Source organism: Lates calcarifer, linkage group LG5 (genome assembly GCF_001640805.2).
Source record: "Lates calcarifer isolate ASB-BC8 linkage group LG5, TLL_Latcal_v3, whole genome shotgun sequence".
NCBI classification, from domain to species: domain Eukaryota; kingdom Metazoa; phylum Chordata; class Actinopteri; family Centropomidae; genus Lates; species Lates calcarifer.
In genome coordinates, this window is record NC_066837.1 from 6,295,819 (window position 1) to 6,312,594 (window position 16,776).

Sequence of the window (16,776 nt, forward strand, 5' to 3'; positions counted from 1 at the left end):
TCTGCAGTACCTCTCTGCTATAGTTTGCTGTTCATTGATGCCCACGTTAAACAGCACCGGGAATACTCGTAGAGGCTTGCCCTCCTTGATCTCCTCTGGCAAGGTCTGGAAAACCGGTCTTGGTAATGGCACTTCTACAGTGAAGTGGTCTCTGTATGCAAAGGACAGATGTTGATGCTGTATAATATGATAAGTTTTGGAAGTTGCACAATTTGACACCAAAGACAGGCCTGAGCAAGCTGTAGAAAGAGAGACTGATGAAGTGTAGAAAGATGGTGTATATGTGTCTGACAGACTGATATAGAGGAAGGTGAGGCGTGTAGCATCTTATTACCCCCTGGCAAAATGCACGCACATTATGCCTGATAACACCCAAATAAACTTGGCTTGACCCGGTGGCAAATGTCCCTTGAGTGAGCTATTATATTACTGAAAGGAATTCATGATCCACATGATTCAACAGAGTCCCTGAAAGCATTATTTTATTCACATGCAGACTAAAATCTACCAAGAGCTACTTCCTCATAATTGGCTGTACAAATCTGTGTACTGTGATCTGGCTGCAACTGGATAAAAACAGCACAAATACCAATCAGGCTAGTGCTTCATTTATTGTTAGCATCAATGCTGATAGTGTGGACTAATTCTGGAAGCTCTTGCTTTGAAAACATTCTGCTGTGTAAATCATAATGGAGGTTTCTGACTACATCAAATTCCAGACCAGTAAAAGGATGTCTCACCCAACATTCTTGCGTGAGAAACCACAAACAGAGGAAATGGCTGCAGATGAGTCCAGTTGTAATTAGCCACTGTCAGCTTGAAACCTTTGTACAGTAAAGCTTCAGTATACTGTAAGACACCGTGCAGTTAATGCAATTTCCAACTATCTCTATTGACTATAAATTGTTAACACTTTATTTTAAGGGTTAACCAGGAGGTAATTTGGGAACAAGCACAGAATTTAGTACTGATTATATGGAAATTTGTGACAATACTCTGACACACTACGGTAAATACCCATTCTTTAATCATTTGAACTCACAGGCCTTCATCATATGTCCATATGCTGTAGTTTTTATTTTTTCACAGTAAGAAAGAGCCACAAAATTAGCAGTAGCATAGTTCAGTAGAGCATATGAATGGAATTTGACTGAAACACTGTTAGCGTTCATGGTCCTTTTCTAGAAAGTGCAGTTACACAGCAGGTCCTTTCTAATAAATTAAATGCAAATCATAAAGAATCTATAAGACTTTTAAAATAAAGTCTTTCTCTCAAACCTTAAAATGATGTCAATTTTATCAACTGCTTGTAATTTTGATACTCATCATGGGACTTGTGTTGGCAACGGGATGACAACAGACAGTTATCTGTACTTGCTTCTTCCAATGTAATGAACTGCTACTATGTATCACAACAGCCTGAAGTACGTAACAGCTTTGTCTTCAGGATATGCCATCATCACATAAAGAGACTGACAGAACATGTTAAAACACAAAAGCAAACAGATAAGGAGATAATGTCTCACCGTCGGCCACACACTAAAGGCTGGAGGTCGCTGAGGTCATCTGTTTTGGCCTCTGTGATCTTGAACGCGACTCTCTGCAGGTCTGAAATTCCAACCTCCATGTCCTCCAGCATCCCAATCTCTTCACCTTGAATTAGTTTGACAAAACAAGATCAGTTGTGAACACGGTCTTTTTTTTTTTTAAATGGGAGGATTTCAGCTCAGATTTTCCTCTGAGTACTCCATCATTCTCCAACAGTCCAGGCACATACAGGTTAGGTTTAATTAGTGACTCTGAATTGCCCATAGGTGTGGATTTGAGTGTGAACGGTTGTTTGTCTCTATTTGTCAGCCCTGTGATAGGCTGGCGATCTGTCCAGGGTGTACCCTACCTCTCGCCCATTGTCAGCTGGTATTGGCTCTTGCCCCCCCGTAGAATAAGCAGTACAGCTGTTGGATGAATGGATGGCAATAACTGTCAGAAATCCTGCTCTGCTTTCAGCTGTGACTTTCACTGACCAATCCATTTATCTTCTTTGTGAGCTTTAGTATACCAGGATAATCGAAAACTTTGATCACAGCATTGCAGGTAACAAGGGTCCATGTACTCATACCTTACAAGGGCCTCCCTTTGATTCTGTCTCCTGTCTCTGTATTGATTTAATAAATAGCCATCTTCAAGACACTGTGCTTAACCTTCAGCAGGAACATGTTGTATAAAACATAGAGATAAAAAACACTGCAGTGACTCATCACCTTGCTACATGTTGTGATTTGTTATAGCCTGATCACTCATCACCCTAGTCGAGCTCATATAAACCAAAGAACATCAGGGTTTTTCCTCTCTTGAAAAAAAACATGAGAGCTGAGTTTTTGAGGTTGCCAATTGTGATTTAACTCTTACAAATGTACTCACTGTAGGTGCTGAGTAGGCTCTCAAACTGGGCTATTAGGCCAACCAGGTGGAGCTGCCTCAGGAATCCTTTGTCCTGCATTCCTGCATACAGCCTCATTACGAAACCACAGGCTAGGGCTGCCAGCTGGAAAAAAAAGGAAAACCATATCTCCTGTAAGCTGTTCTTGGCACAAACAGCTAATTAAGCAACAATATCCATGTAAAATGGGAAGCTCAGAGTCAAAAATGATTCAGCTGTAATACAAGGGCAAGTATGTCTAACCTCACAGCTACTTCGTCCCATGATGTTTAATTTGTCATATTTGTATCACAATGACATTGTTACTTGGTTAACTGTTTATTTTGAACTTGTTGAAGTAAACTATGCAGTACAAATCCTCCTGTTTTTATGGCTTAGGGCTACTGGATTTTGGTGTAAAGATCAGACAAACTACAAATCTGGAACCTGTGGAGTAAACCTCTATGGACAAATGACAATTTATGGTCTCAAAACTATAATGTTTCAAGAGGTCTTTTGACTGTTTAGCTTAAAGTTTTTGTATTTTTGAACACTTAATAATGTGAGGGGAAAAGTTGAAGTGTTTGTTTGGGCAGGCTAGGCACAAGTACACAGCAAAAAGCATTGAGTGTATTGCACTTTGGACCACAAAGGACAATTAGATGATAAACTGCTTTACAGCTCAAATTAAAATGACAAAGCATTATACCTTCAACCAAGAGCAAAGGAAAAGATAAGATGAACTGAGACAAGTACATTACTGAAGACACCCTGACATCCTCTAGAGGACTTCAAAGAGTTGTCATTATGTCAGTGTTGCCACATACTGCCTGACTGAAGACCACATCTCGCCTCTGTTGGAGGAGGAAGCCCTGTGGTATGCTGCAGGCTGCCTCCTGCAGTAGAACGAAAGTCATGGCTTTCTTAGCCTTTTCCACAACTTCCATCACACACTCCTTTAATCTGGTCACCAGAGGACACAGCTGCTCCCTCCAGTCACCTGAGGAGAAAGATGGGATGGGGAAAAATAGAGGTGGAAATGCAGGATGAGGATAAGGGAGGAGGTGTGGACAGAGAAGGAATGACAGTTATGCTGATGTAGATCACAACACTTGGGTTCTTTGCCAGAAACAAGAAGCAGTTTCCAGGAAATCATAGTGTTGTCTGGATGGCCTTAAGTGGCATTACATGAACCCACATCACCACAAATCTGCAGCCAAGGGCAGATGGTGTGGGTTTATTAACTGTTACTTGGTGTGATGAATGAAGAGGTAAAACCATTTTTAAAAATACTTTGTTGTAGCTGTTTGTATCATCAAAATTATAAACTATATGACATTCTAAATACTGGTATGACACAAGAGCATTTGCATTTCAAGAATGAAATGCCAAACGTCAGGTTTGAAAAAATATTGGCAAAATATTGAGTTATATCCAACCAGTCTGATGTGTGTAAAGGTGTGTGTAGTTGTTTTGTAGCACCCAGGTATCATTTGCTCATAATTTAATCAAGGTAAACACAGCAGACGGCTGTATGTAATGACACTATGCTCTGGTGCAGTACTTCTCAAATCAAAGGCCGCAGACTTATTATAATTATTATACATATTTGTCCTTCAGATGGCTGCAGGGATTTAATGAAGTGAAGGAGAAGCTTTTAATACTGTATAAAGCAGCTGTGAACAAAGCCACTATAAGAAACTCTCAAACTAGTTTACACATCATTGCAGGCTGCTTTAATTACTTTCCTGCTATATCCACATTAAACACATTAATTTTCTGTACACTTTAAGCATTATGGTCTTACTGCTGCACATTTGCAACAGATATTTACTTGACAAAGTCTCTGCATTGGCAGCAGAGACCAGAAACAGATATGGTTCTGAGATGTCTATTCTCAGCACAACGTCTAAAAGCCAATTTCAACCAAAATACCAACAACCTACTTTGTGCTGCTGAATTTGAACAAACCTCCCACCTGTTTGTTGCTCTTCCCACCTGTGAGCTCTATGCCTTGTTTTCACACAATCATTTGCACATGTGGTGTTGATGTCACACCATTTTTCCCATTTAACATATAGATGTGAATATATTTTCAATCAAATCATAAGTTGTTGAGTTAGTTGAGAGTAGTTAAGTTAATTAGATGAGCTCATTAGTTGAGCATTCAGCAGAGGTATCCGCTGGGGCACAAGTGTTGAAGCAAGTGTTTCATTCAGTATTTCACTGTTACACAATACTGTATATCAGCAGCACACTCAAATATCAATCAGGTTTGCTACACATGCTGACTTCTTCTCTACATACTCAAAACCTGCTTAGAAATAATACACAGGAATTGGGACACAGCTGTAGTGAGTTTTCATGGAGTTTGTATGCATTTCCTCCATCCAGAACAGGTTTCTTATGATCCTCTCAATAGCCAACAGAGGGCAGTGTTGGATAAGCAATGTTGAAACTGAGTTTTCCCACCATGCATTCTGTTCATCTTGAATATATTGAAAAGTTCTAGGGGGGATCAAACACACACAAAGACATGCACACATACACACACACAAACAGAGTTGGATACGACCAAGAATGTATAGCGCATCAGGCTTTGCCCTTGTCTTGTCAGAGAAATCATGTCTTATCTCATTCTGCAAATACCGCCTCTGCACAGAGAAGGAGGAAACAGGACTCCAGCTGTCATCTCTTCGCCAGCCCACCTGTCCAAACATCTAAACCCCCACAACGCCTTGTCATCAAAAGCCTGGGCTTCGCCGTTCTCCGCTTGGAGATAAAGCCTCTCTCATTATTCTGTCCGTGTTTGTATTTAGACAAGCAGATGACCACTTGCTCTGAGCCTGTTCAGCGTCTTAATAAAGGTGCTCGGGGGGTTGAGCTTATCTTTCAGACTGAACACCGGGCGGATGGCCTTGTTCTTACCTGCCAGTTCACTTGGACAGACAGACGCAAGCAGACACACATGGGCACAAAATGATACGAATGTACCAACACTTGCACTAATGCCTGAAAGTGCATTTGCCTGTGTACACACAAACACATGCACGCACACAGAGCCTCTCCTTGTCGCCTGGTCAGACTAATGCTGCTGCATTGTGTGCCAGTTGGCAGCTGTAAAAGGCTGGGCACTTGTCTGGACACAAGCTTGAGGCAGGACTTCATTGGCCGTAAGGGAAGACTGGGCAGCTTGCGGTCAACAGTGAATGGCTCTGCATATCAAATATTCCTTTCATCCACTTCTCTGGCAATGATTTAAGTTTGTCTTTTGCTAATGCTTAAACAACAGGGAGAGTCGAAGTTGGACCAGAGTCTTCTGTCACTTTCAACTGAGGCTGCAGATGCACTGAAAAACATTGACTGTTCAGTGTCACTTCTCTCACAGTGAGAATGCGTATTTGATTTAGCTTATTAAGATATTTTTTTGGCTGAAAAGCTCCTCTTGAACAAAATTAGCTGCTGTTTTGTGATGGGAACAGATATGTTGCCAATAACAAGGATGGATGAGCATGCATACAAAGAAAACAAAAACCCATGATACGTCACAATATCTGTTTAACTGGAGAGAAAAAACAACCTCTGAATTTTGGGAAGTTACATTTTCAACAGGACAGGACTCAACCATGAACCATATTTACTTACTGTGTGAGTTTTGCAGAGATTTATAGAGATGAAACATTTGATGTCTAAATCACCACTGAGTCTGAGCCTTCTTACACACAGCAGGTTGTTGGCACATATCAAAAAGTTCCATTTAATAGCATAAATGACCACTTATGAAGATGTTTAATACCAATTTTGGGGCCAATCATGCAGGAAAACAAATAAAAAAATTATGACAATCACCTTGCTGTACCACCTGTTCATGCTGCTGTATTCTACTCGGTATATTTCAGATGGAGCTCCAGAGAAGTATTTAGATCACTCTCTGCAGTGTAAAAGGAGCAAGGTTTTGCCCAAAAGGAAAGTATAAGGAAAGATAACCATGTTAATATTGAAATTAAGAATAAGAAATGTATGTAATTCCTAAATTAAAAACAGGAAAGGTGGTTTATAGTGGAGTGATAAAAATAACCCTCATGTTGCTACAATTAAGACACATGTCTCTTCAAATGTTTCTGTCCAGCAGCAGGACAGGACTGTTTTCCACTGATGGTCAGTTACCTGCCAGTGCGCAAAATCATAAGCATCTATGGTGGATACATAACCACATTTAATAGATGTTTCACCCTGACGCCGACCAATGACTGTGCTTCACAAAAACAGTTATTTACCAGGGTTGTGTGAGGTGATGACATCAGCTAGCTGCTGCTGCTCAGGGACTGGCTCCTGTTTGCTGTTGTCCTCCTCCTGGAGTTTATCCACCATGGCGATTACACAGTTGAGACATTTGGCCACGTTGGCCCACACCCTGTCCTGAAAGGGCCAGATACACAATCAGCAGTCAGATCAGCCGCACCGATTAGATCACTTGCTCACACTCCCTCTCTCTGTTTGAGATAGTGTGAAACAAGAAATCTGAAAAACTGTAAAATCGTCTAAAACTGTGTACATATATATATTAAAAAAACAGAAAAACAATTCCCTTATGTTCAAAAACAAAGCAAAAATGTGTTTCCCTTTGCATTCTTAACTGGCTTTGTGTTCAGAAGGTCAAAAGGAAATTTCTGTCTAGATATTCTGTGAAAGTGTTTCCATTGTTTGCAGCTTTTTCTCTCTTTCCTGACCTCCGACTGTTCACTGATGGATAGATGCTTTCACTTTTGTGTGTGACTACAAGCATGACAATCCAAGTGTGTGCGTGTATTGTGAAGTGGTGATGTGTATTTTGGGCTTTGATGCCTCGAAAATAAGGTCTGAAGGTGTTATAGTGGTGAGGAAGATAATTAGGCACTGGTGTGCAGAAATCATGATAAACTCCTCCTGTCAGTGTGGCAGACACTGTCCTCACATGCAAACAAGCCAACAGTCACACACACTTCAATAAGTAGCAGCAGAAATGGCTTAGATTCAGTGACAAGAACCCCACACAATCATTTTCTACAGTTAGTTTGTCGTGATGAAATGTTTAAAGTCTCTTTAGAAAAGCTCTGATTAAAATGAAAAAGTAATGTTTGGTATGCAATATAATTTTGCAAGTACTTGAAACTATTTGCAATAAAAATGGTTTATCTGTAATACAGTTTATTTCCCCATGTGTTCTCCATAGTGAGGACCAGCAGTAAAAATAACAATTTGTCAAATTGTACTTAAAAGAAACTAAAACCATAAAAAGTCACTGCCTTGCAAGATTTCTATATGACTTAGATGTTGGACTCACCCATTCCTCCTCATCATACTCTTTATGGTGCGGTATGGAGTCCTGGTGTTTGAGAGTCCCACCTTCTCCTCTGGTTGTGGTTTGTGATCCTTCCACATTATTACACATCACCGTGCTCTCAGTGATTGATGAGGCTGGACTGTGGCCTGGAAGTCCCTGGACTGGACTCTGATTCTGGTCAGTGCGCTGGTGAATGTGGCCTTGATGTTGGCCTGCCTGCACAGGGGTTTGCTTCTGGTTCTTGGAGACGTACCCAGGCTGTGCTGCGTGCAGTGCTAGCAGTGCACTCTTGACCAATTCATCCTTAAGTGTGTGAACAAATTGTTCTGTCTGTAGCAGAAAAAGCGAGAGAAAACAGATACAGAATGTTATTGTGGGATAGCGCAACAAATGAAAATTTACGCCCTGAAAAAGCAAAATAGACACAGTAAGAGAGGGAGACAGAAAGAGACTGTCACATTGGCAGGGAGAGTGGGTGGAAGAAAATACAGGTGGAAGTGAGCTTGGAAAGCCGGTAACTATTTACAGAGCAAGGGAAAAGAAACAAGGAAGATGAACACTCTCCTTCACCATAAAGTAGCTGCTCTCCATTATTGCAGCACAGCCAGTGAGCAACAAAAACAGCAACTAACAACAAACAATTCAATTACTCCTCCTCCAGCCTGCTTCTCCAGGAGCACACCTCCTTTGATCTCAAATTCACCAGCTACTGTAAGTTGATGATGATCCCAGCACCGAGGAGCCTTGCGCTCGCTGCCGCCACCACGTAAAAAATGATAAGGGCTCTCAAGAGTAATTGAGTTAGCACTGCAATAAGCAATTCTATTACTACAGCAAAATGCAGTCTAACAAAACACATGAGCCGAGCCTCCATGAAAAGAAACCTGCAAGGTCATTATATATATATATATATACATTTGCCACACAAATGCCTCTTTTCCTCATGTGGACAGAATAGTGAATGAGTATGTTAAGACTGCCGGAAGTTGTTGAGACGGCTTAGTCAGCAAAGAAATAAATAAGTATGGAAAAAAAACCCAGGCCAGTCCTGTGCTGGTACTGGAGGTGGTTCTGGAGAACTTGCTTGGCTTGTGACCTCTCAACACCTAAAAAAAGGTGTGATTTTCATTTCTGATTGTGTCATTTGCGCAATTATCCATTATGTAGCCAACCATACAGTATATAAAAACATAAGAAAAAGGTATAGAGTAAAAAATGCTGGTATTTGTCTCATATCTTAACACTTAAGGTTTAGTGTTTCGTTCTTTGATGGGTTGTAGCCGCTGTGTTGGGAATCACCATAGAAAACTTATCAGTAATCATACTGAAATCATCAGCGAGGGAAGAACCACTGCCAGAAGCTACTGATTAAAGTAGGAACAAAAATGATTCAGTACGGTCAGAATCATCTCAAGTCAAAGAATCACCAGTGAATCTATTAAAAAAAAACCCTCTACCATCATCCACCTTCACTCCACTACCACCAGATATATTACACATCTATTCCACATCATGACCCTTCCTCTATCCACATATGGGCCTACACTTAATGAACATCCTTCACATTAGTGGGGTCTTTTGTTATACACTTCAAATTAATCTCACCTCATAAAACCTCCCAGCACTAACCCGTTACTTCTGTTACTCTGACCACTTTTTTCACAAATCTGATTCATTATAGCTTTTACTGAGAAGAAACCGCTGACTTGCTTTAAGGTGTCTACCTTCCACAGTGTTCCTCTTATGATGCAGCTACAGTCTGTTTCAGTCATTAAAATAACAACACAATTATTGGTCCATCTGAGCCTGGTTTAAATGCTCTGTTCTTGATTCAAAAGCTATAAAAACTGCTACCCACAGTGAATGGGCCATTTGATGAATGTTAAAGCATAGACAGCACACGATGACTACACTTAAAACACCATTGTATTTAATTCATATCCATTTTAATTGCCTTGCATGGATCCAAATGAGTTCCATTACTGTAAGTCAATGATGTGAGAGCTAAAATCTATGGATGAAAAGAAAAGTGTAATTGCCTGAGAACAGGCATTTCTGCTGGAATACTATTCTGTGATTCACATATTCGTACACAACAAAGTAAACATCATTTTAAAAGATGAAAATGTCCAAATGACTAAAAAATGAGCCATGCTTGATTCAGTAACCAAAACACTTAACAGGATCCAGGAGCTCAAAATGTAAATTCATATTCAAACTGAACTCTGCTTATCTGACCTCAATGTTAATTTGCAATCTATGAGAACATGTATTATTCATTATCTTTTCTGAGATGAGTGAACAAAGACACACACTGTATTTAAAACAATCTGGGTCATATTTGCACTTCTTAACCACAGGGTCACAGAACTCATGTATATGACTATGCCAGCACTTTTACAATATTTTTTTTTATGATTCTGGACTTATTTTCAGCTAAATGCTATTCATGCATTTTTATTTTAGATAACATTTTACTGATTACATTGGAAATATTAACTCTTCATTTAGTTATATTCCTAAATATTAAGTCAGTGACAGGTTTGTCTTCTTTAACATTAAGAGGGAAGTGCAGACAACATTTTAATGCTATACTGTGTTGCAGGATCCATATATATATATTGTGTTCAAGACGAAATATCAGAGGTGCACTCCTTTGAGCAAAGGAGAAAAGCACTGCAGCTTCATTTTCTTATCAACACTAAACCAAAGCAACTTTTGCTCCTACACGTGCAAAAACTACTCCTCAGTGTAGCTGTTCCCCACCTACCTGTTTTAGAGATCTGAAACAGTCTAAATCCCTTGGGAGAAATTCTGTTCCTAGTCTTTCTTCAATATATCTGCTGATGTGATCTTGACTGAGCAGAAGTGCAAGTCAGAAAATGCCTCTGTGGACTGCGACTGCAAAAAAAAGAAGTTACGTTTGATCTAAAAAAGAAGAAAACTGTAGGAATCTATTCACCCCCGAATGGTTATGAATGGTTTCACCCTGAAGGATGAGTGAGTTTCAGCTGAGTTAAAAATAGAGCTTTTTCACTCAGTGTAACTTCAGGTGAACAGAGGCCGAATGGATAGAGCTGGTCAGATTCCAACAGCACTTGGCGGTGAGGACACTCATTCACTATTGCGTATATGACCTCTATACACCATATAATTTATTATAATCATGCATAGACGATCGAAACCACAGCTCTTCCCAGGTAACCGTTACGGCAGAGACATATAACTTGTCCTAGGACACAGCTGGAGGGAGGGGAGATGCTTGGCAATTGCCTTTTCACTGTGATTATCATCAGAGTGAAATTATTATTATCATCATCAACAGAATCATCATCATATATAGAGAAGAAACAGCACATCTGCTGTGTCCAGGGCTAATCAGAATGTGGCCAGGAGAAGTATTCTGGAGTGAAATATTGAATTAGGCCTGGAGTCAGGTGGCCTGAACCAGGAAGGAAGAAGTCACAGGCACTGAGTACTTGATCAAAAAGAAGGTGTCTCATCTTTCAGAGATTCTCTGAAGGTGTAACTCACTGTCTTTACTGAAGAAACTTCACACTCACTGCAGAAACCCACTGAAAGAAGCATTCACCTTTATTTATGGGTCTGTAAGATGGATATCAAATTCTGTCTGACCGTAAGTGTGTGTGAGTGTTTTTTCTTTCATCTGTCTATGTGTTTTCTCCCCTCTTTCTCATTTATGTTCTTTTTTTTGGGGGGTGGGGGGTTATCTCATTTACATCAAGCATGTAAAGATAGAAAGTGGTGATTCCACAGGTGTGTGTGAACAAGTGGCCATGAGTCTGTGTGAAACACACAGGTATCTATGTGTGTCTGTAAAAGAAAAAAAAAAAAAAAGAAAGAAAGAAAGAAAAGAAAGATGATTTTTGTGATTGATGACCAGATAAAGGAGGACATATAAATGATATAAATCATGTAATGTTGTTCTTGATTGGAGGCTTTGGGGTTTCAAAGAGTCAGTTGAACATCAGCTTTTGAACACACATAGACACTTCCACAACCACACACACACACACACACACACACACACACACACACACACAGAGCTTGAGATTTTAATCAGAGAGCAGCCCTGTTTGTGCTGACCAGGCCAGGGGTTTACTTGGCCAATGTGTGCGTGTCTAATCAAGGATGAGAGGAAGTGGTGACAGAGCGAATGTACCAATTAAGCAGGCTGATTGGGCTCTATTCCACTGTGGCAAAAACAATCTCTCCCACAACAGATTGCAATCTGACAGCACCAGATGTAATTCATTAATTATACTGATAAAAACGCCTCAACTCCATAAATGTCCATGCTGCTATTCACTTTTGTTAGTTTGGCATTTTTATGATGAGTTATGGATTTTTTCTGAGGTTGTCTGTTTAGTGTGTGCATGCGTGTGTGCAAATGTGTTAAATCAACTGCTGAGTTTTAAGTTTTAAAGTTATTTTGAGATTTAAAAAAAAACATTTTGAAGCTTTTATTTGCAATGAAACTAGCAAGGGGATATTACCAGAGCTGGCACCAAATGCCTCTTATAGGAAAACTCCTCTGAGAGGGGTAAACATTTACTGTCGCAGTCCGTTTAAGCCAATATGTCCACCTGAGCAGTCGTCAGATTTCAGCTCCACCAGGAAAACTATTGCTTATAGGCTCAGAAGCAGAACCCCTGAGCAAATAATTCAGTAGTTTTTGGATGAGTATGGGCTTAAATGAACTTATCGCCACAGTTAAAGATTAAACTAAAAGGCTTTTGAGGCTGAGGTATTACCTGTCAGAGTCTGGTGATGTGTCCAAGAATAAAAGAGGTGCTTTGTGTATTGCAGCAAAGAGGAACAAAGGGAGAGTTGAGATGGAACGGAGGATTTGGTGGGGGCTTCCTCACCTTGTCAGAAAGGTTCTTGAGTGCATCCTTCAGTCCAGTTGAAGAGTGCTCCTGGGCTGCCTGGAGGAGCTGGTCCGCTAAGCTTGTGATGAGGGGCTGGAGGAGGCTCACGGTGCTGAGTACCTCCTGAGCTTTGGCTGTGTGCTCTGGAGAGTAGTAGATACACTGGTAGGCAGTGCTGAAGCTGTGGTAAAGGAAAAAACCCATCAGTTCAGATTCAATAGATTCCACTGCAGTTACATGGTCATAGGCTGGATACAATGCTGTTTATCAATTCTAAGAATATATATGGAAGTGGCCCAAATTTGATTTGAAAACTGGGCCACGCTTGTATGAGATTGTAGCCATACTGGGGACAAGCTCTACCCATTTGTTTTGTTTAGATCACTGCTGCTGGTTTACCTATAGTCGTTCTGGTGCCTAATCAAGAGCCGGTTCCATGCATTTCCACAGAAAAAAGTATGGTGCTGGTGCAAAAAAGCTAGCACCAGCACAGCTCCACAAAACTGTCCAAAAGCTGTAAGCACTGACGTCAGTGGCTATGGGAGGGGCTACCACAAAAAAGCTGTTGCCATTTTGACAAAACATGAGTGAAAGCGGCAGTGAGATCAAGTGTGACGTTGTGTGGGCTACCTATTACTGGGTTTTCAAATCTGAAATATGGTTGAAATTTGGTTCTCAAAAGGAGCCACTAGCAGTAGGAGGCAAAAACAGTGGTGGTAGAAGAAGTAGCAAAAATGGCATTATTGATATGGAACACATTAAATATATTAACAGAAAATGATTTCTCTTTGAACATAATACCACTATGAATCTTTAAGGAGTAACTGAAAAAAATACAAACAAAAAAACATGTTATCTAACAGTAGTACAGTAAGTAGAAAAGCTTTACATAAATTGTTTTTCTTATCTGATCTGTTATACAGGGGTATTCAAAGGGATATTCACTGTGTTGAGATCCAGTATTGACAAACAGCTGAATAATGGTAATTTATTGACTATAAACATTTCATTAGGGTGTAAAAAAATTTTGATCTCATTTCATTCTTCTGCTGCCTTGAAAATGTTCAGCAGCAACGCTTTCCAGGTACTCAGTCTGAACTGTTAAATTGGACCTGCAGTCCAATGTCAACCCATTTTCGCTTTATGAATAATTAATCCCTTCTTCATTTCTAGGGAGCTATTTAATCTCAGACAAAAACACCTTTTGTCAGTTCCTAGATTCAGGGCAAATCACTCCAATCAAACATTCTCCTCGGGTAAAGTTCCAGTGACTTTCAATGAGTTTCCACTGACTTCCTGCCATCAGATGTAGCGTGGAGCGAGGCAGTCATTTGCAACCCTCCCAGCTAGTTTAGAGTCAGCTCTGCAAGCCTCTATGTAGGCCAGACCCCAGAGCCAGATCCTAAGGCATAATTGACATAAGAGAGAGAGAGAGACAGAGTGAGAGAGATAGAGGAAGGGAGGGGCACACACAAAGTCTAGCATAATACAGTATTCTCGGCAGCACTCTGAATATTTTTCAGTGAGGGAAAGAAAGTGCTTCTTTAGAAGTCGCCCTGTGTGGAACAGCACTACCTGATGTATCAATAAGTGTGAAAATCTGAAGGCCTTAAGAAATTAGGCATAGTAGGTACTAGCCACTAACTATGTCTTTGGCTAACTTTAAAATCTTGGCCTTGTCATTACAGCTAATGAGCACCCTGGAGAACTACCACCCACAAGCTCAAAGCTAATCAAAGGAATCACTAAGTGAGAAGGAGACACAGGGCAAACAGTGTGAAACACTCATCCACACAGAACACCACCATTTCTACTCACAACGTCTGTTATTCCCACTTCCATAACCATACCTTCAGATACTAGATTTCAGCCACAGAGAGGCCCAAAATTGAATAATCTACTGCAACAAAGTTAAGTCTGTAAAACCCTTTCATCCCCTGTGAGCTTAAATTTGTCTTACTGTATTATGCAGAACTAAAGAGAAAAAATCCTACAGGACTGCAACAATAGAGATATTCCAGAAAGGAGGCAAAGGAGAAAGTTATTGGAGGAGGACAATTGCTTCAGCAACTGAGATTCAATAACAGCCCTGTTGACTCATAAGTACAAATCCAATCCCATTAGGGAGACTATGCAGGCAATAATGAATGTAGGGACCTGCCACCTGATGCTAGAGGACGGAATTGATCCCCTCTAAGGCTGGCTAAGGCAAGGAACTTTAATTGCCTCATCAGCATTGCTGTCAGTCCAAACGGGGTCAACCAAGATGGCAAACCATACAGCATAAATCTGTGCATGCAAACTTGATGAAAAACCAAAGGGGATGTTGCACACAAGGATCTACTTGTCATTTCAAACCTTGGGTATGTTTCACATCCCTGATTAAATCTGGGAACGCTGTGTGCAGTGTTTTTAAAACAGGACACCAAAAAAACAGGGAGTTGGACACAAAATGCACAATATAATGACAGTGCTGAAATAAAAACTAGCTTTGTGGAGCTAAAAATATTTATATTTTGTTGAGGATGTGACAGACAGGAGGTGATTGAAAAATCTGAGGTCACAGATTGTGGCATCATTGGATAGTACGATATATTATAAACTGTACAAGAGCAGAGAAGTGCTCTCATCTGTCTAGGTCTAAGGTTGGCGTAATTTAGCCTCAAGCAGACTCACAGCACACATGAACTCATAAAAACCATCTTTCTGCACAAATCCTCTGCTTTTATTTAAAGGAGCTCCCAGAAGAACTTTATTATCATTTACTGTTAGAAGTTTGAAAGCAGAGCTATCTAAATGTTACGTCGAAGTTAAACATTTTGCTCTTAGGCAGTTGCCATTTGATCAGACTATTTTGTGTGTCTGATCTATTGTTTCTGCCTTGTCGTGCCTTGTAGCATTAAATTATCTGTAATAATCACAAAGAAAGTGGAAATTCCTTTAAAAAGAAAATAAAAGGTCAGACAGCTCTTTGTACTTAGATTATAAATCTGATGCAGAGGCTCCTTATATCAGCACTTGAAATAGTGCAGGGAGCTCTCTTTTTTCACTTAAGGTGCAGCTTTCTTTTTGTGAAACCCATGTATACAGCATATGAATATTTATTGATACTCATGATATGAATGTGGGACACTTGTCCACCAACTATGTAAACTTTTGCTATTCATGAATATTAATGTATATGTCTACACACCTAAGAGACTCGTTATTTTACATATCCATATGTGCAATACAGAGCATTTCAAGTGAACTGTTTAGTTTTTCCCTCAAAGGGAAAACTATAGGATTGTCTACCTTTTAAGTGTTTTAACCATATACATGTGATTCACATGTATATATCTATGACCCTCTGATTCCTTACAAACTCCCCCCTACATGTCTGCAGACTTCTCCTGAGTAGAGCTTTCTAATGTGCCCACAAATTGTACTGACTATCTCAAATTGGAGCTACAGTAGATGAAAGAGACTGATTTGTGCAGAATCCATTACACAGCACACACAAATTATATATAGTATTAGGACTCATTATCTCAGTTAATGGTGACCAGCATCTAACCATAGCTACCTGCCCGTCGACTGTACCAGTGTTTTTTGATAGTTTGTCACTTTAATTAGTTGAGACCTTTTTAGGGCTGTGTAAAATCATCACACAAATCCATTTATTTCATGTTTTGCTTCCTCTATTTTTCTTACCTGCAGACACATTTAATTACACAGAAAAAATAGTTATACTCCAATTTTGGCTCCAATTCCAGGATGAAGTAGTAAAGTTTAATATTAGATCTTTATCAGCATCTCTCATCCCTAACAGCTTGCATGTTGAAAGGCCTCCGCTTTTGGCTGATTAACTCCCTAAAAAGCCATCTGAAGGTGTCAGGTTTGTTTTCCAACTGAAGTCTTTAATTTGATTGAAACACTTTGTCAAACGTCAGTTACAAGGTGCCAGATCTACACAGAATCCCAGTTGATGTAGTGCAGTGCACAATTCAATTCAGTTCAATTCAATTTTATTTATATAGCACCGAATCACAACAGAAGTTTTCGCAAGGCACACTGGAGACTATGCTGTCCTTAAGACTCCAGCAATGAAAGGTTAACTCGTTGCTGTGATGAACAGCATGATATGGAAACCTAGAGCAGAA

At 40.0% G+C, this 16,776-nt stretch overlaps 1 protein-coding gene across 6 annotated transcripts in view; it reads right to left on the reverse strand.

Annotated features, from left to right (window-relative positions):
• inpp4b (inositol polyphosphate-4-phosphatase type II B) overlaps positions 1 to 16,776 on the reverse strand; it is a 122,886-nt gene that overhangs the window by 9,863 nt on the left and 96,247 nt on the right. For all 6 annotated transcript variants that reach the window (XM_018690896.2, XM_018690895.2, XM_018690897.2 and 3 more), the window contains 7 exons: positions 12,632 to 12,815; positions 7,743 to 8,072; positions 6,697 to 6,838; positions 3,247 to 3,419; positions 2,422 to 2,545; positions 1,527 to 1,653; positions 11 to 151 (listed from right to left, as the gene is read on the reverse strand). In XM_018690896.2, coding sequence (XP_018546412.1) covers positions 11 to 151; positions 1,527 to 1,653; positions 2,422 to 2,545; positions 3,247 to 3,419; positions 6,697 to 6,838; positions 7,743 to 8,072; positions 12,632 to 12,815 — 1,221 coding nt within the window. The remainder of the gene's footprint in view (positions 1 to 10; positions 152 to 1,526; positions 1,654 to 2,421; positions 2,546 to 3,246; positions 3,420 to 6,696; positions 6,839 to 7,742; positions 8,073 to 12,631; positions 12,816 to 16,776) is intronic.